Source organism: Elaeis guineensis, chromosome 3 (assembly GCF_000442705.2).
Source record: "Elaeis guineensis isolate ETL-2024a chromosome 3, EG11, whole genome shotgun sequence".
NCBI lineage: Eukaryota > Viridiplantae > Streptophyta > Magnoliopsida > Arecales > Arecaceae > Elaeis > Elaeis guineensis.
In genome coordinates this window covers 111,899,874-111,923,311 of record NC_025995.2, presented here as the reverse complement: position 1 = coordinate 111,923,311, position 23,438 = coordinate 111,899,874, and the positions used below count along the sequence as shown (strand labels likewise).

The following is a 23,438-nucleotide window of genomic DNA, read 5'->3' as shown; positions in this document are numbered from 1 at the left end:
ATGGCACACATTCAGAATAGAAATTCTAGATGTTAGAATAAAGCATGTATTCAAGTAGGCTAATCTAGTTTTCATTGGAAAATTCTAAATGTTACTTTGATGGGATTAATCTTTATTATTAGATTTGTCGGAAGATGTTGATCTCTTTTAAGATAGGATATTATTTCTCTAATAATTTTGACGGTAAATATAGTCATACTTAGACTGCTTTCTATTATTAAATTAGTTGGTGACAGCAGTACTAACCAATCAGCAAAAATTTATAAAGACAACTGGCTTTTGTTGACAAGTTTAAAATATTCCATACGCATACTATTCTGTAAAAGATCTAATCAGATACTTTTTTTTTACAAAAATAATTATTAAAATATATTTTGAGCATATCTTACATTTGTTAAACATATAAGACAGACAAACTCTCCTACTCTTTTCAATATTTAAAAAAAAAAAAATCTTATATCAAGCATGCCATATCTTGAATTTCAAATTAACTGAATTTTTCTTTCTTTATCTTGATACGGAAAAATATATATTTTATAGAACTTTATTAGAATAAAAATTTTCTAATTTGCCTTGATCCCAAAAACTCTTTTCTGCGAAAACTAAGCTTATAAAATAAAAGAAATTTCTGAATTATAAAACATCCATAACATTTTTTTTTTTATAAAAACAATTATCCTTGATCTGTTGCATGCTACGTTATTACTTATAATATTGTTAGTCTTGGTGGGAGACGCGGGGCTCGAACAACGGCAGATCGGCTATACCAAGGAATAGCTTTGGTATATTTAATTGGAAGTTCCATATGGGAAGCATGAAGGGACCTCAAGGTTCTTAATCAGAGCAGAACTTATTACGTTATTGTCTGTGCCACCGGTTGCATGGGACTGCTTGTATCCACACGTGCGGCAAATATCACTGCTTCCGATATTTTGAAACGTGTGAAGCAAATGAAGCTGTTATTTTTGTGAAGCAGTTCATTATTTTCTATTTTAATTGCTAATAGAGCTTCCTTTGAAATATAATTCCATTATATTTTATAATTTCGTATTAGTTTTTGATGTATCCATGGTTTGGAGAGCATATCTCCTGGATAGGATATACCAATGTATGCTGTCTAGTTTTCGAGTATCATCTACGAAGAGAGACCACCAGCCGGCTAACTTGCCAGAAGTCATAGTTGGCAATCTGACTCCATCTCAATGGCATGCAAGTTTAACTCGACACTTGGGTGATCTAGTTAAGGGTCAGCCTCATGATATACTCTATGCTTCTCATTCTATCTTGAACGGCACGTACGTAACTCGGTTTCAAAGAATGGTTAGAGGAGGTTGGCCAAGCCAGGGGGAGACATTGGTCGCATTGTTTTATTGTGGACGCTAGCCAACTCCAATATCCTCCTTGCAGTTGCTTGAGATTCACCATCACTGCTTCGTCTCAAGGTACTGGCAGAAATCGATTGGCTTGCACTGGCCCTCAAATTAGGAACCACTGAAGAATTTTTGTTCTGAAGACTCTCCATAGAAGACAAAAATTTCTCTTTGGTGAGTGTTTTTGCTGATACAACTGCTGAGCTGAAAACACCAGACTCCTTCAAACCTTGTATAATGGCCTGAAAATAGAATTGTTAGATACATGGATGGCAAGTTTGCAGAAGTAGGGTATAATACGGATTGGATAGAGTTTTAACTAGAGTTCTTTCATTAATTTGAGAATGAAAGTTACCATGGGTGTATATATTCGGGTCAAGATACCCTTCCTGAGAAGTTTCAAAATGAGTTTTTTGTCAGTCCATACCACGCGTTCACGGAACCTGAAATGGAAATGACAAGTTTACCAAGATAGCAGTGCAATATATTGGAATCAAGATAGCAGTGCTCCTGTTGTAGGAGAATTAAAACTAGCTGCACAATAGGAACTAGGTAAAAAGTGCAACTAGAGCTACATCAGATGATTAATTATATGAAATTCCTTCATCTTGTCATAATAGGAATCCATCTGGGATTTCTTTCTTGTGGATAAGAGAAGGTCAAATCTACTTCCACATGAAACCAAGAAACCAAGTAACAATAAGATATGGCCACAAATATTGCTTAGGAAACCCTTCAAAATGAATTTTAAGAACATTTGGCATTTTGTCATCATAACCCGAAGCATTTTCTCATCAAGCTGGGGTCGATGATCAAGCTCAGCATGAATTGAGAATATTTATGTGACAATCAACACGAATATTTTAGGATAGTTCAATAATACCAAGAAAGGTAGTTGAGGGAGTTACCATCTTAGCATTTCTTCCTCGGTGGCGGTTGATGCAATAATGAAAGCCTACCATGCCGACATGGAAGCTGTTAGCGCATGCCATCACAAAATAAATGGAATATAACTAATTACCATGATCATTCAAAGGTCTGTTAAAATGGCAGATATACTGAATTTCTGTTCATCGGCTAAAGATCCATGTTAAATAAAAATCTCGAGCACGATATGGTTGTTGATGAATTTGCAACCCTCATCCAAGATGGAAGTGCTAAAACCCACCTAATATAATAGATGATGTCATGTAGTAATGTGCTGACAAGTTCCACAAAGGCTAACTAAGATGTATAACTGAAGGCCTGGTAGATATGCTAAAGATTATATATGCATATATGACAGATTGACTCAGAGATGTGTTAATATACATTCACATGAAAAGTAGACATCAGTAGATTTTCCTAGTAAAACTACATGAAAATAAAGCTATTCTCTTTAGCTTAATCTGTAATGGTTATTTTATCTTATTATAATCATTTATGCATTTTCTCATATGTAGTAAGCTTATAATTATACTTATTCTATAAAATATCTCAAGCATATACACAGTCTTGTAACCGTATCACTTATGATCCCTCCTGCACTAACAAGGCAGCTTAATTTTTGTTTCAAGAAACAGGTTGATTGATGAAGCTGGTAGCGCTGGAAAAAAAAATGTTTAGATGCTTGATGGCTATCATCCTCGGAACATTACATATGTCAGAAATGGTTAAGATCCTGGTTCTATTTCCAAACATAAAAATTTTAACTTTAGTTGTGCAAGTTCACCTGCACAAGTTGATCCTTGCTAGTTTACACTGTAAACATAGTTAGAAGAGACTTTTGAGTTGGTGAAAGAACACTCACCTCTCTATCAAATTCCAGCATAAAGCATCTCTTGACATCATCCTTTGTTGGTTTACAGTCACACCTATCACGCCTTGATGCCAAGTCTGAAAATTTAGCATATGTGTAATGCAGAATGGCAGCCTCTTCCAATTTGATCTCACTACCAAAAATAACATGAACAGTCATAACCCCAGCCTACTTGAGTAATCAAAGCCATGGAATCACATAAGATTTAATGCTGAACATCACTTCTCTAAAGTACTTTCGGGCAATAAATATTCACAAGGAACAGTCACATTTATAAAGATGAATTAGGCTGCATAAAGAGGAATAATCTTACTTGGGGGGCTTCATATAATTGTGCCATCTATGTGCACCATTAGGACGAAGATATTCTTGAATACGTGCAGCAGATTTCCCATTTACGTAAGTAAGAAAGTAGTATGGATTACCACGTGTTGCTTCCTTGTATAAGCTAAAATATGTTTCCTTGGGAAGATGATCATAATTCTTCTTAAACATGGAAACCTAATGGGCCACAAAACGAATTTGCATATTCAATTGAACATTCTTGATATATTCCCAAATTCACATAGACAATGTCCTCACCACATTAGAAGATGTAAACAACAAACCAGATAATCTGATTAGCAATATGAGACATCGATTACCTCAGTAAATGGATCTTTAATATCATCTCGTTCTATGCTACTTTCCTGAAATCCAAAAAGCAAATCAGATCTACAACATGAAAATATCTATTCATATAATAACGGAGGCCAGCTTACATAATTTGGAAAGATAACCATATCAACATTGCTAGGTACATCTGACAGCAACTGCCTTAAAGAGTACTCTCGGGCACCAGCTGGATGTACTAACTCATCAGTGTCAAGATGGATGATCCAGTCCATACCAGCATCCTTCCATGAAAATAAGCAACAAGGCATATTATGTTTCCATTTGAATATCATAGCAAGCTAAAGCGAAAATGTATGTCAAATGATGACAAAGGATAACGGATGTTAAGAGTAGAATCACCTCTACTGCAATATTGAGCCATAAATTAATGAAACAACTCTAACATACCAGCAATAAAGCAGAATAATAAAGGCCAGATGCAATAATTTGGCAAGACAATGTTCATAATTTTTTTTAAAAAAAAAAAAAGAAAGAAAGAAGAAAAAGCTGCTTGACATGAAAATAGTGATAGAGTTGGCATACCTGTGCCAAAACAGTAGCCTTCTCCATATTCAATGATTGTTTCACAAATAGTCCATAATTGCATGATTTGTAAAAGAAGTCTGACAACCGAGTCTCATTCCGGAAACGGCTATGGTTCAGAAGAAAACAAATACACATTAGCTGGTATTCAGACGATTGTGATAAAAAAAATTCACTAACTGTAGAAGTTCTCTTCAAACAAGTAAAATAAACTCATCATAGTGTTCAAATTCACATAAATCTGGAAGGAAAACAATTTATTTGTCATGCATATATACATACTTTAAGCAACTACGGTGATTTATGGTTGTTCGTACTTCCTTGCTAATATATTTAAGCATTTTTTTGTAAACCAAATTATTATTCATCGTAGCCTTCTCTAAAGATCTAATCAGGCCAAATATAAATGAACCAACCTTTTACCCCGCTTCAACTCAAACTCACTAGTTCTATCGATGACTTTGACCCCCTGTCATAGAAATGGAAAAACAGCATCTTACTCAGAACACCAGCACTTGAGTCAGTGAGAATGGTTGAGAAAGGAGAACAGAGAGCAAATCGAAATGGGAAAGAAAGAGGAAAAAGTTATTATATTTAACAAAAAAATTACAGGAATAGATTCAAGGACTGCTGAAACATTAGGTTTTGCAGCCTGCCCTTCTACAAACAGAAAGAAGGTTGTAACTCCAATAACTTTGTGATAATACAACCACGGCAGAATTTGCTCCAAACCAGCTGAAGTGCTCGTTGTGATACATATCTGCATTGACCAAAAGGATGCCCCTAGGGACATATGAGTAAAACTAGTTGAAAAAGTAGAATGCAAGAAAACAATCTTTGCAGGAAACCATTACTCAAACTCTTTACCTAATTTCTTGAAAAAACCATGTAGCATGACATCCAACGGGTTTCAGAACTACTGTGGAGAAGTAAACATAGTTTTGTTACTTAAGTTCAATGAGAAGCTTGAGAAAGGGAAAGTTCAAAGCACTTTGACTGTAAAATTACTGGAATAATCGAGTGAATAGGTTAAGATCCAAAGCATGTCAAACAAAATTCCAGCAAAGATCCACTGTATTGATGATAAGATCAGTATATGAACTAAATTGATCATAAGACCATCAAAATCCAATTTTTCAGAGTAAATTACCAAAATCCCCCTGGCTAAATTACATCACATAATTTGAAAAGCATACGCTTACTTTCCTAAGGTTTATTTTTATCTAACACTTCAATACTGAATGGAATGTTAGTCGAACCGTCAGATCCAAATACTAAATTAGAAAAAAAATTCAAAATGACGGAAATGACCTTCATAGTTGCTGAGGTCTTCAAATTTCTCCTCCTCATCCCTCTTCCAGCTCAGGGTCGCCTGATCCCCCTCCTCAACCTCGCCCACCACCTCTCCAACCACTTCGCCGCCGCCGCCGCCGCCTTCTCCCTCACCATCCTCGTCACCCCAGCCAACCTCCCCCTCCTTGACTCCTTCATCTCCGCCGCCCCCTCCGCCTGCCCCCTTGGCCTTCCCCTCCTTGCACACCCTTCCCTCCCCACCGGCGTCGAGCGCATATGCGATCTCCCCCACAGGCCTCAGCTACCGCCCTCCCTCCTCAGCCCCGACATCCTCTGCTGGGTCCGATCCCATCCCCAACCTCCCTCCGCCCTCCTCTCCGACTTCTCCTTGACTGGACCAACCGTCGACATCGCAGTTCTAACCTCGCAAAATTGGTTTCACCACCATGGCGGGCTCGGCGGCGGGTTTGGAGGAGGTAGACTTGGTGGTGGAGGCATAGGTGGTGGAGCCGGAGCCGGAGCTGGCTTGGGCAGCGGAGTTGGGTTAGATCATGGCTGTGGGGTTGGTGGAGGTGGTGCTGGTGGGGTTGGTGGAGGTTTCGGAGGCGGAGCTGGCTTTGGAGTGGGTGTGGGAGGTGGGGGCCAGGTTCAGAGGTGGTGGTGGCAATGGGTTTGGTGGTGGTGGAGGAGTTGGCCGTGGAGCCGAAGGTGGGTTCGGAGGAGGAGAAGCTGGGGGTGGCGTTGGTCCAGAGGTGGCCAATGAGTATCAAAAGCCCACTTTGGGTGCGGACCACCTCGAATGCTTATCGATGCCCTTGGTGGCACTGAACCTTTTCTGCCCACGCCACCACGCCTCGCAAGTCGCAACCCTTCCTTCTCCCTCAATCAAGGTCCTTAAACGGAAGACCCTAAACCCATCCGTCTCCCGAAGAAATAGAAACCCCATCGGCACGGAGTATACCGGTAGCAGATGGTCAACGGCCGCATACTTCATCAGATCGATGGCCGGATGGCCATCACTACTGCCGCCGCCGTTATCATGATCGTCTGACGCTAGAGGATCATGGACTGGGCCTCGAGCCTAAATTCTATCCATCGCTTGAAAGGCCTCTGTGCACCGTATGCGGTGCAATAAATTCGGCATGAAATATACTATCCCACGTGGTCATTATTTTTTAATATATATTTAATAATTATAATTTTATTATTTTATTAAAAATAAATTATAATTTTCTATATATAAAATATCATAATTTTATTTTCAAAAATTATAAAAAATATTTTTATTATTTAAATTTTATAAAATTTTTAAATAACAAAAATATTTCTTTTTCCGATCATAGAATATATAATTTTTAAAGAATATATATTTTCATTATTTAAAATTTTAAATAAAAAAATTAAATTATATATATTAAATATATATTAAAAAATGATGATTACATGATTTATTTATGTATTTTTTTATATTTAATATAATATATAAAAAAATATTTTTTTATTTTTAATCAAACTTCACATCGTGACTATATAAAAATGGTAGGTAAAGTATTTCCTTTCATATCATTCAAAGAATTTAACTGATTCCGTTAATTTATTTGATGACACTGTATATTTTTCAAATAACTGGATGCAAATGTAATAAAGGAAAATCTCAAAGGAGTTTTTGTAATTTCCTCAATTTTAAGCACCACAGGAGAATAGTGTCATCCTCAAAGCACGATGAGGTGCCCCCCAGTAACTTACTAATTCAAAAGAAAGAGAACACACGAAGGCATTCCACGAGCACTTCTAAACTGAAGCCCAAATCACCAATTCAAACTTCTACGCCGCTCCTCCACCTGCCGCCTAATTCTACCAAGATCCACCCGAGATCCCATCATAAAACCCCGAGAGAACGAAAATTAGTAGCAAAAGGAAAGCAAAAATCCGACCTTTGGTCGCGGATCGGGGTCGAAATCGAAGTTCCAGCCGCGGTAGAAGGGGAAGGAGGGGGACGAACTCCTGCCGAGGATCTCGGTGCAATCGGAGGAGGAGGAAGAGGAGCGGAGGGAGGACGAGGATGGAGAGGAGCCTAGGGGGCTGTTCTCCATGCCAGCGAACATCGGAGTGTCGGTGGGCCAGCGGGACGCAGGGTGCTGGAGCCCCCCGCGCCATTGGAGGACGAAGGCCAAGCAGGCGAGGGCGAGGGGGAGCGCGGCGAGAAGTAGGATGATCCGCGAGGAGAAGCTTGGTTGGGTGGTGGCGGAGGAGAAGGCCGCCGGCCTCAGCGGGGCGTCGAGACCCGCCATTTCAGAGATCGCTCCGCAGCAGGAGAAGGGAAACGGATGGGAGAGACCGAGACAACAGAGGATTATTTTTCATGATTTTTTTTCCCAGTAGATGTTATCGTCCCGCCCGATTTATGATTTATGCTATGCACACGTTTTGTGGTGGCACGAGTGCGATCGATCAGGCGTATCGAATTGGACTGGACGGTGCGTTTGCGATCACATTGCGACCTGCCTGCTAAAGTTAGGTCAGGTGGAATGTCAATAATGGTTAGTGACGATATCAATTTCTTTTTACGTTTTCGTTATTAATACACTGAATTGTTTCTCTTCGATTAGCAAGCTTCGAGGTCTTATAACGGTCAAATGAAAAGATATTTATTTCTGTGGAACTAATGGAAGGGACTAAATGCAAGATGTATAACATATGAGCTAGGCTGACACTACATAACGGTCAAATGAAAAGATAGGGTTTCTTTTTTGAAATACATATAAAAGACTGAGTTTAACTTTCAAGTTTGTCCCATCGCCTTTTGCTTATTTGGACAGAAATTCTAAATGTTAGTTCATTGGAGTTAATCTTTATAGCCGTTCTTCTTGGCAGTGTTGGGATATTCAAATTTTATTTTTAAAATAAAGATACAAATTTTTGATGAATAACTATTCATTTTTATTATTTTAATTTTTTATTTAATTAGAAATTTAGTATTTCATATTATTTTTAGTATAATTAATACAGTATTATTTCAACCCATGTTTTGTTGACATAGAAATAAACCTCTGTTCCATGAGAAATAGAGAATAAATTTTTTCAAAAACTCAAGAATACTCTTCGCCTGGAAATTTACATTTTTTTTAATGCAAGCTTGTCCAACAACCTTAGAATAGTAGTTGTTAATATTGGAGAAGCTCTTTCTTATTTCTAATGATATTTATTTTTGAATTCCTTGCGTTCTTGAGACTCCTCAAATGACATTGTGTTCAACTTTACAATGTTTGATAAAAGAGAATTGAATCTGTATTAACTGAGAAGTAATAAGAACTGTACAATAGAATAAAAAATAACCCAACAAGAGTTTACAATTGCAAAGTAAGCTAAAATACTGTGAAACAAAATGTTATCCAAACCTTAAAAAGAGTGTCAAAAGGAAGACATACCAGTTTGATCCAGAACATAAGATAGTGATAACCTAAAATGAGGACCGATCATGAATAATTTGTATAGCAAACCTGCTAACATGAGACCTGAATGATCCAAAATATATGAGTTTCTGGACAGTTATTTGCAAATGTGAACAATTATCAGCTTCCATTGACGCATCATTTCCAAATAATAATCAAGGCACAATATGCAGAGAATATATCCCCATTTTCATCAGTTTCAGCTTCCATTAACACATCATTTGGAAAATAATAACCAAGGCAGCAGAGCCAAAAATCCAGTTATATGTTTTAGGATGAGTATGTGGAATATGAGCCCACTATGCAATCCAAATACAAACATACAATTGTCCAAATATGTATAATAGAAAAGACTGCCAACAAGTTAAACATAGCACAAAACGGCACATTCATGAGCTGCTAAGAAGTTAAAGTTTAAATACATCATTAACAGTTGCCTACAATAGTATTAGAAGAAAAAATATGTCGTGACACATGAGGGCTGAAATAATCCTAGCATTTCAAGAGTGCCAAATTAACCATGCCATGATACTCATCATTGCTTTAAACCTGCTCTCTCACTACAGGAAAATGTATTTTTTATGATGGTATTTTGCCGTCGCTAATAATGACTTACCGTCGCAAAAGCGTATTTGCGACGGTCTTGCGACGGTATTTTAACTGTCGTCGTTTCGACTACAGTAAAAACTTCGCGACGGTGGAATACCATCGCAAAAAATTTTTGCGATAATTTTTTACGACGGTAAATGCTTGCGTCATAAAAAAGCGTCATATAAGATGTATTTGTGACATTTATTTGCGATAGAAGATACTGTTGTAAATAACTTTTTGCCACCGTATTTTACCGTCGTAAATAAGTATTTTATTTTTACGACAACTATAGCCGTCGCAAATAGTGGTAGTAAAATTTTTTTTATTATAGCAATCTACTGTCGCAAATAGTGGTAGCAAAAAATTTTTTTTCTTTACAGCACTTTACCGTCACAAATAGTGATAGCAAAAAACTTTTTTTATTATCTTCGATACATTATTTACGATAGCAAATACCGTCGCAAAAAATATAAATTATATTTTTATTAATTATATTTATTTTTTTATTCTTTTTATATAAATGTGCCTATGAACTTGTAACCATTATTGATACACCTGCTTATCAATTAGAAAGAAAATAAAGCATAATACTCAAATATTGAAAATAAATTTATTCAATCAAAAATAACTTGAAATGCATTACCCAATATTAAAAATTCATCCAGATTTTACTCAAACATAACATAAGTATTCAAGTACATATCCATTGTCCAAAATACAATAAAAAGCAAAACAGAACAAGAAATTCGCTTGCTTCATCTTCATGGACTTGTACCTAAACCTGAAAATAAGTAAATAATATATATTAATTTAATAAATTATTATAAAAAAATATAAAATGAGATCACCAACAAAAATAAATTTTTTAGAACAAAAGTTACAATGAAATCCACTTACAATTTCCAACTTCCTGTACCAAAGGATGTGCCAACAATATGAACATGTTCATATTGTTGGCACAAAGATCTAATGCAAGAAATTATTGTTTTTTATACTACACAATGGTCATATTTACTTTAAAACTAGCAGCCAGCTTGAAGCTACCAATCATGCATAACATTTCAGTTTTTATTATCTTCCTCATTAAAATGGCTACAACTATTCGAGTATCATCTTGTACCCCTGCCGACACCAAAGTCGGTAGCACTATAAAACCTTACTGTTATGCATACTTTTTCAGTTTAAGAATGGTGTTGATAGTTATCTGAACTGCTATGGAGTGTTGATAGAACAATGGTTGCACTATAAAACCTTACTGTTGTGACATTTCAATCACACAACTGTCAAAATAGAATAAAAGAAAATCAATAAAAGGTGCAATGCTTGGCTTTTCTACATATGGTAGAGCTAGACAAAGGCATTTCACTTGATTGAACCTGAGACTATATCCTGTAAAAAGGACAGGTATTGTGAAAGATAAATCCAGCCAATCAGCAGGGATTTCTCAGCAAATTACCAACAACTATACTGAAATTATAATTTGACATAATTGCTATATGATTCCTATTTGGAAATGAACATGCATCTTAGGTTTTATAAAAAGGGCAGCAATGATGAACAAAAGTAGAATTGAATTTTGAGGTAAAATTTAAATTAATAAAGACATACTAGTTGATCTACCAACTGAAAATTTTAAGACAAACCGTAACTGTAGCTTATATACTGCCACAGGCCAAGCAAAGGCTTTCCAAAAATCATAGCCCTCCTAACAGATAGAAATTACTTTGGAGATCCAATCTTCACATCAATCCAAGTCAACAAGCAAAAGACCCAAAACATCGACCAATAAATTAGAAATACAGTTTGAAACTAAACTTTAATCTGGCGATCTATGAATCCTAAGCCCTAAAGAAGCAAAATTAAAAAGATACAAACAGACAAAACAAAACAAAGGCCACACTGGAATATCATACCAAGGTAAATCAACATAACCAAAATTCACCACACAATTGGTCTCTGTTTTTATCTATATATAGATAAAAAGAGCCACAAATGTGGGGTTATGACAGACCTCCTATCACTTTTGATGGCCAATGGAGTCAAGAGGATAGTTTTGCTGATGGAAGATAACAAATAGTAGGTAATGGTAGCACAAAATGACTTCAGCTACAAAAAGGCCCAAGATTAATTGTCATCACGTCCATTGTAACCAAGCTATCCACCAAGGTGAAAGGCCCCTTCACACTGGATGAATACAAATGAATCTAATAAGTTATATGTATGCGTATGTATCCTTTTGCCAGTCTGCAGAAACAATTTAATACCATCACACTGAAAGAAAAGAGAATCCGGACAACAAGAATATCATCACAAACCTCATCAGGCACCTGAGTGAATCTCTCATTTTCCAATGCATGTGTTTGGTGAGCACTAGATGCATCTGGAACCTATATATTATAAAAAATTGAAAGATATAAAATTAATTATAAATAATAATCAATTAATATATAATATAAATCTAACTAAATAAATAAATCATACCTGCCCACTACTGGATGGCACCGAATGAGGAGTACCTACTGGGCTATGCGCAAAAGATCCACTCGCCATCTGAGCACGCATCTGATGGAGCTGTGCCTCCAAGTAGAAAATCTTATCATCAAACACAGTCCGAAGCTCATCTCGAATCCTCCTAATGGTCTCCTCTGATGGTGCCTGATTAGATTGCTGATACAAACTTCGCTTTGTCATGCTCGAACTCCAAGTACGCATCCGTTCATGTCCATCTTCTCCCATCACCTCCACAAAGATACGATCTTTTAGTTTTGGTGTGCGCTCATCCTCAGGTACCTCCTCAAGTCATCGTTTCATCTCCTCCTGTAATAAAAAATTATAATATTGACATTAATATATAAAATATACTATATATAACGAGAATTTAAATTATGTACTTACTATACACTCTTGTGCATCCGCATCGATGACACCCTGCTTTGAAGTACGTGTTCTAATAAACACGCTTAGTCGATCTGTTTCTAATCCCTCTGCTTCTATCTATTAACATAAATAATCCAAATATATATAAAAATTTATACTAAAGTTATATTTAGTATAAACTTATAATATTTTAAATATACATTTGCTCTAATAACAGAAAATGAAGTTCTTCCTATCTTATGCAAGCCTCCCAACATCTTCCTATTATTTTTGTTTCATGCACACTGTGCCTACAAAAGTTATTAATATAATTAAAAATATAATATATAGTTTTATTATATAAAAAAAAACTAATCACAAAAGAATAAGTATCTGGACATCTTCTTGTCCCCAATAACGAACAAGTATCTCCCACTGATCAGCTTTCACAAGTGGAGGAGGTCTAGAGATAAGATTTTCTTCCCTCTGGTGCTCATCATGGTAATGACGCTTGATATAAGACTTTCAATTCCTCCACATCTCACCAACCGACCTTAAATAATTTTCTCTATATTCACTAGGGGCATCTGTGTTATCCTACAAAAATAAAATTTAACAAAATTAGTAATCATATAAAATGTATGAATATAAAGGACAAGAGTACTTATTTCGTATCTCCTTCCAAATATAATCTACAACTAAATACATAATTATAAAATAAAATTTATAAATATATTTTACCTGCACCTCTTTCCAAATGTGGTCTAGAATATATTGGGGTATTTCTGTCCAAGATGCATATGTCAATGGGACATATGTCCCATTTTTCGCTATTACCCCTAATTGACTCTTGAACTTACTTGTATTGGACCCACAAGGTTGCATATGAGCATCAAATACCAAAGAAACTTTCTGACCCGTGCCCCAAAACTCAATACCATGAGCCATGCCTCGACCTCTTCGTCTAGAACTTGACTGACTCGAAATATCTAATTAGTATCTAAATACAATAATCAGATAAGATAGTACAATAATTTTAACTTTACATAAGTAGAACAAGTGATTTTACCTGCAACATCTGATGACTGTGGCTGAGATAATGTGGTCTCTGATCGCTGTCTATGTGGCTGAATATTATATGCTGAAAATGATTGTTGCTGTGGCTCATCATGATTGGACTGAGATGATGAATAAGCCTGTAATCTATCCAACATGGATACACCACGTTTCCTTTTTGGAGCCATCCTATATATAAAATATAAAAAGTAAGCATCATCTTCATCTTAACTAACAAATGAACAATAATAACTAACAAAAAATAAATATACAGAATTTAACTAACAAATGAATAATAATAACTTACATACAAATTTTCATAATTAACAATGGTCATTCGTCTTCATCCATCTCAACATCATCTTCGATGGATCTCATATCATCTACAGTTGTTTCATCTATACCTTCTCTCACCCAATGAACATCATCATCACAAGTATATATTGTCTCATCTAAATGTTGCTCGTTAAAAGGCTCTGCTTGAGATACTGATTTAACATTATTTGAACCATCTTTTGAATACATATCAAACAAATCTCTAACTGTCATCTTGAGAACAACACTCCATCCTGATTCTACAGGATCTGGAATATAGCATACTTGTTCTGCTTGACTTGCTAGAATGAATGATTCATTTGAAACATCACTGTCATTATACAAAAGATGACTAAAATTGACAAGTGTCATCTTAAACTCATCTATCTTCTTCCCTTTGATATCATCAATCCAATCACATTTAAATAGCACAAATTGCATATCATTGGTATATCGAATCTTGATAATATCTATCAATCTTCCATAATAGGTTATATCTCCAATACTTGTATGCGCCTTGACAACAATACCATGGCTTTGAGTGGTTCTCTTGTTATCCTTATCAAGTTTGCGAAATCGAAAGCCGTTGATGATATATCCACCATAACGTCGTACAAATTGGTCTAGATCTCTAGCAAAATGCTGAATTTCATCTGAGTACTGAATTTCAGATGTTCTTACCTATATTCAATATAATATTTTAAACTTTCAAATTATATAAAAATTAAATGATAAATAAAAGTTTTGAATTTGAATTGTTAGAAAAATTAAATATGATTACTTACATGCTCCATCAACCATGTGTGAAAAGTTGATACATGGATCTTTTCAATTTGATCATCTGATGAACGAGGCATTTGTCTTCTTAAATATTCAATGTGCTTCCTATAAATATTATAAACAATACCTTGAATAAGTATAAATTTGTTAGTATATCTTACAAGTTGATTATAAAACTTACATTCGAATAGGAGTTATAGCATCAATATTTTGCAGCACATAACGATGAGCTTGCTCCCATGTGACTTCATCAATATATATTTTGGCTCCCTTTCCAATGGGACGACCTGAATTATTTTCACCATCATTATTCCGAATCGATCGATTTGATCTAGTTTCAATATTCTGTAAATATCTTGAACAAAAATTCATACACTCTTCCATCAAGTATCCTTTGGCAATTGAGCCTTCCGGATGAGCTCGATTACGCACATAAAGTTTGAGCGTAAGTAGATACCTATATAGATATAAATTAAATAAAATTTATATAACAATAAATTAAAATCAAAAGAGTATGACGTGCTTCATTTTATATAAATAATATTACCTTTCAATAGGATACATCCACCTAAATTGCACTGCTCCAGCAATGAGTGCCTCTTCTGCTAAATGTATAGGTAAATGCTCCATTATATCAAAAAATGAAGGTGGAAAGATCTTCTCAAGGTGGCAAAGTGTTAAAGAAATACGACCTTGAATATACTCTAGGTCAGCCATCTTGTTCACCTTTGAGCATAATTGTCTAAAAAAATTTGTTAACTCAATCAATGCCTCAACCACATCCTTAGCTAATGCTTTGCGTACAGCTACAGGAAGTAACTGTTGCATCAAAATATGATTGTCATGACTTTTTAATCTCCAAATACTACGTTCCTTTAAATGTACGCAGCGACTGATATTAGATGCATAACCATCAGGGACTCTAACATTTTTTAGCACTTTTAGGAAGATATCTTTGTCATCTTTGGACATTGTAAAACAAGCTGGAGGCAAATAAGCCTTACCAGACACTCGTTGTTGTGGATGTAATGCTTTTCTTATACCTATTTCTTGCATATCATATCGAGAATTTAAATTATCCTTGAATTTTCCCGTAACCCCCAATATTGTCTAAAGTATATTGTCACATACATTCTTCTCAATGTGCATGACATCAAGATTATGCCGAATCAAATTATGCTCCCAATATGGTAAATCAAAAAATATACTCCTCTTTTTCCATCCAGACTTTTTTCCACCGGAAGTGCCTTTTTGATTTTCTTCAATTTTTCTCTTTACGAGGTCATTCTTTTTATATTCTGTGAGTACTCCATTCAATTGATTTAGTATATTACAACCTGATAATTTAACAGGCTTCCTTCTGTATTCTCCTTGACCATTAAAAGATATTCTATCTCTTCAAAATCTATGGATATTCGATAAGAACCGTCGATGCCCTCTATAATAAAATTTTCTATCATGTGACAACCATGTTGATTCTGTTTGATTGTAACAAGAAGGACATGCAAGTTCATCTTTTGTACTCCATCCAGACAAATTTGCATATGCAGGAAAATCATTGATTGTCCATAATAATGCAGCATGAAGTTGAAACATCTCTTTTTTTGATGCATCATACGTAAGTACCCCTCTCTCCCATAATTCATTTAGTTCTTCAATCAATGGTTGTAGATAAACATCAATCTTATTGCCCGATCCTTTTGGTCCATCAATAAGCACAGAAAGAATAAAGAAAGGTTGTTTCATAGACATCCACGGTGGTAAATTATATGGTATTAGAACAACAGGCCAAGTGCTATGAGCTATAGACGTTGATCTAAATGGATTAAATCCATCAGCTGCTAAACCAAGTCTAATATTTCGACAATCTGCAGCAAAAGATAGATTCCATTCATCAAAAATTTTTCAAGCAATTGAGTCTGCAGGATGTCTTTGAACACCATCTTTTGTTCATTCCTCCTCATGTCATCTCATTAACTCTGCAGTTTTTGACGACATAAAGAACTTCTGCAACCTCGGCTTTAATGGAAAGTACCGCACTTGTTTTACAGCAATCTGATTATTCTTAGTAGTATCATCATTTGAATCTTCTGTAAATTATTTGTATCTAGAGCTCTGACATATTTGACATTTATCATATCCTTCATCTTTGCCTCTAAACAACATACAATTATTGGGACATGCATCCCATATCTCATAAGTGAAACTCAAATCCGTGGTGATTTTGTTTGCTTGATAATATGAATTTGGCAAGCATACTCCTTCTGAAAATGCATCATTCAACAATTCTAGTAACAATGTAAATGACTTATCTATCCATCCACTTAGCACTTTCAAATACAGTAATCGAACAATAAATGACAGTGAGGTGAATTTCATGCAATTTGGATAAAGTGGACGTTCTGCATCTTCAAGAAGTCTCAAAAAAAAATTTATTTCTTGATTAGACCCCTCGTGACCCTCATTCTCCATTAAATGATTAAATTCTATATTGTCATTTGATATTAAGATTTCAGTTGCCTCTTGTATCATTCCAACCATATCATCTTCCGTATCAAAAAAATCTCTACTTCCACAATCTTGGTTAGACCTAGTAGAATAGTACGTCTCTCCATGATAAGTCCAAATCTTATATGTCGTCAAGAAATCTTTTGTAATAATATGTTGTTTCACTACATGTCGGTTCTCAAGAAAATAATTTTTACACTTCTTACACGGACAATAAATCTTTGCATCGTCTGTCTGATTAACATATGCAAAGTCTAAAAATTTATTGACCCCCTCAATGTATGTAGGTGAAGTCCTTTCTCGCAAATCAATCCAACTTTTATCCATAACTACTATCTACTGATACTGTTATCGTTATGTATTTCCTGAAAATCATATACAATAATTTTTTTATAAATATCAAAAAAAAATTTACGAGGATACATATCGAAACAGATACAAACTTCTTAGTAATATGAAGATGATCTCTTAAAATAAAAGAATAATAAAATACTAAGTAAACTTTAAGCAGGAGGGTCTAATTTTAGACCTTTCAAAAGAAAAAGAAAAATATACTAGCAAATCTCTTTCACATATATGACATGACATACTAGCATAATAAAAAGAATCTTGACATTACAAGTGGCACCAAAAGCTGAAACACAGAATGACCTTTAGTGAATAAGCCACAAAAGTGTAGTTGCTCTTTGTTTTTCTTTTGTTCAATTCTGGAGCAATAGTTTACCCCCTCCCAAAAGTGTGAAAGACTGGGTGACACAGGAAAATACTTATGCTTTAATAGACAATTAATATAAGGTTTGAAACTGAACAACTTTTAACAAACGATTTGCTAAACCTATTTTTGGCTTAAGCTTATGGATGGAAACATCTTCTATTGCAGGGTCAGTAAATGTAAGAATGTTATAACCACCTTCACTACACCAACTAATGAAATCAACATCCTAACTCTACCACTTAATCCCATTAAGCTGAAGGTCTCAAACAAGACCCCAGGAAAAAAGGAGGACATTGAAGGCCAGAAGTCTATTCCCCATGACCTATGGTACAACTTTCCTGGTCCAAGAACAGCATTTTGAGATGCAAGCAACCAAGCAGTACCTCGTTATATGAGTATAATTACCTACCTCTTCAACAGAAAGATCTTAAAAATGAATCCCAATGATAAGCAAAGAGGTGGCAGCTAATTATGGACATTCCACTCTGCCTCTTTTGCTTTCAAGAACAAATCAACACTTCAACCGAAGAAAAAAGAGGGGAGAAATTTGACACACTAAACTCAAATCCAGAATTCCCAAGTCCAATCACATTGAAGAAGACAAAACCATGATCGAAGTTAAATTTGACGTCCACCTAGCAAATTAATCTTTATTTATCCAACACAGATGCCGCAACCACAGGTGCTGGATAACCCATATATAGAAAAATTAAGGGTTAAACGGAGACCAAGACTGGAAGATGGAACAAACTATATATTCCCCATTAATTTGTTCTCTCTATTCGGTTGACATCGAAGAGGGAGAGATCGAGAAGGAGAGGGAGGGATCGTACCTGATCGGGCTGGGGCACGCCGAAGAGATTGGGGGCCACGCCGTGGGGAGGGGCACGATGGAGAGATTGGGGGGCATGCCGAGGTTTGGAGCGGCACGATGGAGAGATCGGGGGGCACGCCGAGGTTTGGAGCGGAAGAGGGGGAGGAGGCGCAGTAGGGTTTGGAGAGGAGAAGAGGAGACTGCGGTAGGAGAGGAGAAACTGAGAGTTGAGCGCGGGTGGTGGGATTGGTTTTTATTTTTTTTTTTTACCACGGTGCAATGCCGTCGCAAAAAAGAAAATTAGGCGCGATGTTAAAAAGTGTAGGCGGGAGGTTTTTTATCACGATAAAATGCCATCGCAAAAAAAATATAAAAATTATGGTTCGATTTTTTACTACTGCAAAATACTATCTCAAAATATATATATATATATAAATTATAAATTATTTACCACGGTCTACTGTCGTGGTAAAAATCATAGATTATTTATCACGGTGTATTACCGTCGTAAAAACTCTACTTTTTACTACAAAATTTGATTGCCGTTGCAAATAGTAATTAAAATTTATATCTTATTTATGAAGATTTTTTACCATCACAAATAAATTTTTTGCGACGGTAAATCAACCGTCGCAAAGAAGTCCGTCGCAAAAATATCTTTTTCTTATAGTGTGATCTACCTAGCATTCATGAACTAATCAAAAAATACTGGCAAAGAATAATAGAGGGCGAACAGAGGTCATGGCCAAAACAGGCTGACAACAATTTAAATCCAAAACTCAATAATCAAGCTGCCTATAGTTCAAAATCAAAAAAAAAAAAAACCCAAAACAACTTGCACAACATGAGGACAAAGAGGACATAAAAAGATATACGGAAGCTCATCAACATGAGAGCCGAGGTGGTCATGGAGAAGTTTACGAAGAAAAAGGAGGAGGTGGTCATGGAGAAGTTCATGAAGGTGGCAGAAGGTAAGACAGCTCCAGGGAGGGGGAGGGAGAGAGGATGACAGGGAGCTCTTTCCATAGACGTTAAATTGTGAGTTAAGTGAAGAAGAGGAGACCAGGAGATGGTAGAGCTAGGCGGCTTTGTCACGGACAGTAACTGATGAGCAACCCATTCCTCTGTAGAGGTTATTCCTTTTTGTTTCTTTTATTTGCCCTACCTTCAGATTGATTATCTCTTGATGCGAAGAAACAAACAAGACAACTAAATGAATAAACAAATACTTATTTGTGTGCGTACATGCAAACGTACGTGACTGTTTGTTCCTTGATTATACGGGAGTATCTTTTTCTTCTTTTTGCCTTCATATTTAACTAATTTACCACGTCGTCTTATAATACTCTCTCAACATAATGGTAAACCATGGAGGTAGTCAAAATATCTAGGCAGTAAATAGGAAATATCTTTTGCGAATACTAAACGGAAAAATATCAAATGATTTATGCAGCTGATTGGATTATCGCCGCAAGAGCTTCTAATGTAGGAAAATTTATCTTGTATGAAAAGCTAGAAGGCATATGAAGAGTAATACACCTCCACTTCTTCTCATACCAGTCACTTTTTTCATCAAAAGACTCCTTGGCAGAGAGAATTTGGGGTATCCCTGTTCATCATGGTATTTCCTTTTCATTAAAATTACTATTTGGTACTTGTGCTTCAAATTGGCCTTACTCTTCTTCTCCACACTCCTGTACGATAGACTTGATCTTGTTCATATAGGGAAAAGACCGTTTTCAGCTCTCAGTGCTTTTGGTCTCGGAATCTGAAGTTGCTTTGGACAGAGAATCAACCCAGTTCTCTCCGAGGAAAAAAAATTGCAATTAGACGACGTAAGAACACCAAAAAAAAAAAGAAAAAAAGAAAAAGAAAGAAGAAGAAGAAGAAGCTACACGGTATATTCCCAGCACTAAGAAAAGTTCGTAATGTTGATAAATGTCAGAAGCATCTCCCAAACAAACCAATATCCATCTTGCGAATTGCGTACATGCAAGTCAAGATATGGAAGTGGACCGCAAAAACTCATTCTCTAATAAGTCGCCAACCCAAACTGTAAACTGTAGTTTATGGTTTTATCATTATTGATAAACGGCCCTCTTTTTAACATTTTGGAACTCCGGGTTTATGCCACAGCTGCACCAATCGGATTGAAGTCCTGATGCACCTTCTGCTTGTTTCAAAAATGATAACCTATCTTCAAATTGTAGCATGGCATTGGATGCCAAGCTAATTTTGCTTCGAAAACCATAGAACAAGCGTTCCTGATTTCCAAAGAGCTACTGCCTTGGTTCAGTGCCGGCTTAAAGGTAAGGCCACCAAAGCAAGGGCTTTAGGCCCCAGGCCCCCTCCCTCTGCCATTCGTATGCACCGCATCTAGCTATCCACCTACGGACATGAGAAGATGAACGACACTAGAGATAGAGATGAAGACGGAGACGGCGAAACGGAAGACGACGAGTGGAAGCAGCGAGACGGGAGCGGATGAGGAGGTCATCGAAGGCACCGATGGTACCATCATCGATGGAGAGGATGCGGATCCGTCCCACCGTCCGACGGTAACGGTCTGACTTGAGGGACGTCTTTCGATCTCCAGCGGCGGATATTCTACGCTTGAGGAACATCTCCGATGGGGCGGAGTTTCAAACTTCCGACAGCACTGCGATGGGGGGTTTCGGGCTTCCAACGCTTGAGCGATGGCAAGAAACGCGGAAGATCAGAATCTCCATGCAACGGTTTGTTTCTTTTTTTTTTTCCTTTCTCAAGTCGTGACACACATGGCAACTGAGACTGGCAATAGCGTGATCGAAGAAATAATGCTGCATTGTTATTTTTTTTATAAAAAGAAGGTTCAACTTGAATCGTGCTATGTATTCCCTTCACTTTTAATAGTGCCTTCTATAACGATCATGCTAAACCTTTACTATTATGGATGAAGGCCACTTATTCCTGCTTCAGCATACTACACACTTTTTATTCAGGTTCAAAGTTTGGCTGGGTTACTCAGATCAATGTTCCTATTCTAACGATTTTTATACCTTTTGAATGTACTGTATTATTCATAGTTGTTGTTCCTTTTTTTCTTTTTACTTTTTGAACTCAGTCCTCTCCGTTTACTAATGCAAATGTTTGTATTGGGACTATGTTCAGATGTTTTGTACACAGGTATATATTTCTGAATAAACTCCTATAGCTGTGTATTAAAAAGACTTCATATTAGATATAATATGAAGGACAAATAGAAATATATGAAGACTAATTCTTGTACTAAAATTATATCATTTTTTAGAGTGGTACAATATATATATTTACTATTATTTTCTTCTACTAAACGATGGAAAATTTTATAAGATAGTATATCTGATCTAACTCTTAAATCATTGTCACTAATACGTTGAAAAAGTCGTATTAAAAGTATTAAAGCAATAAGATTTCATGCTCCACAAATAAAAAATATTTTATTCAAATTAATAGAAATTAATAAAAAATTTAAAATTAAAAGTGAAGTTAATTGCTTAGCGACATATAAGCTTAAAAATTTTAAGTTTTTGTTGGACATGACTATTTCATATGATATATTATTTGTGGTTAACTTAGTTAGCAAAAATTTACAATCAAAAGATATGCATATTGATATTACTATAAAACAATTAATTTTTTTTTAAAAAATATATATAAAAAAATTAGATTATTTAAAATAAAAATAAAATCTAAATTTCATGATAAATGTATCATTCGTAAAAAGAAACAATTTGATGAGAATGTTTATAACGAAACAATAAAAATTTTAAAAAATATATTTAAAATTGATTATTTTTTATATATAGTAAATCAAGCAATTTTTTTACTCCAAAAAAAATTTGAACAGTTTAAAATATATTGAATATATTTTTAATTTTCTATTTAACGATAAGAAATTGAAATTATTAAACAATAATAGTTTGAAAGAATATTATCTTAATTTTGAATATTCCTTAAAATATAATAACTATCGTGATATTGATAGTTTAGATTTATTTTTAAAACAAAAAATTTTTAAAAAAATTGTACAAATGAAAGATAACAGTCCAATAGACATACTCAATGACTCGATTCTTTTTTACATATATATATTATTTTTAAAATAATATTAATAATTTCAATAAGTGTTGCTTCAATGGAAAAAAATTTTTCAAAACTAAAATTAATAAAATCTTACTTGAAACCAATAATATTTCAAAAAAATTAAATTAATTGACTATATTATCAATTGATAAAAAATATTAAAAAAACTTGATTATAAAAATTTAATTAAAAATTTTACATTTTAAAAAATTAAAAAATAAATTTTTAATAAAAAATTTATATAAAATTTAATTAAAAAATTATATTTCACTATTTAACTTTAGACCTCCCAATATGTTGCGCCGCCAGCCAGCCACCCCTGCTTAGTTGGTGAGGGAAAATAAGAGTCTTCCTAAGATTATAAGATATTTCACACGTAAACAAAAGATTCCGAACCTCTGGAGTACAAATATAAGCAAAACTAATTTTTCGTACCCATGATTCGTTGGAGAAAAAACATATTAATTAACTAGGAGCATGAGAATCACATCATATGCAGATGATGATTTATACTGAAACCTAACATATCAAAAGGCCAAATAAGCAGGTGCATACATCTAAGTGCAAAAAAAAAAAAAAGAGCCACAGG

General features: G+C 35.2%; 1 protein-coding gene across 2 annotated transcripts; it reads right to left on the bottom strand.

Annotated features, from left to right (window-relative positions):
* Positions 1 to 1,009: 1,009 nt before the first annotated feature.
* LOC105040881 (glycosyltransferase-like KOBITO 1) lies at positions 1,010 to 8,086 on the bottom strand. Of its 2 annotated transcripts, none has more exons than XM_010917620.4 (11): positions 7,593 to 8,086; positions 4,976 to 5,125; positions 4,782 to 4,834; positions 4,366 to 4,474; positions 3,930 to 4,064; positions 3,813 to 3,857; positions 3,482 to 3,669; positions 3,160 to 3,301; positions 2,279 to 2,325; positions 1,726 to 1,813; positions 1,010 to 1,612 (listed from the first exon to the last, which is right to left on the bottom strand). In XM_010917620.4, exons 1-11 carry the CDS (start codon positions 7,947 to 7,949, stop codon positions 1,322 to 1,324), a joined length of 1,605 nt encoding a protein of 534 aa, XP_010915922.1. In that variant the 5' UTR covers positions 7,950 to 8,086; the 3' UTR covers positions 1,010 to 1,321. The 2 variants fall into 2 exon arrangements, with proteins under 2 accessions (XP_010915922.1, XP_019704603.1); XM_019849044.3 differs by lacking the exon at positions 7,593 to 8,086 and adding an exon at positions 5,677 to 6,841.
* Between the last annotated feature and the right edge of the window lie 15,352 nt (positions 8,087 to 23,438).

What these genes read in the sequence shown, in the direction of transcription:
- LOC105040881 (XM_010917620.4), bottom strand. Translation starts at nt 7,949, where the DNA reads ATGGCGGGTCTCGACGCCCCGCTGAGGCCGGCGGCCTTCTCCTCCGCC. An exon ending in ACCCCGATCCGCGACCAAAG is followed by an intron (nt 5,126 to 7,592) that starts GTCGGATTTTTG and finishes TGGTCAATGCAG; the next exon opens with ATATGTATCACAACGAGCAC. An exon ending in GAGGAAGAAATGCTAAGATG is followed by an intron (nt 1,814 to 2,278) that starts GTAACTCCCTCA and finishes TTTCCATTTCAG; the next exon opens with GTTCCGTGAACGCGTGGTAT.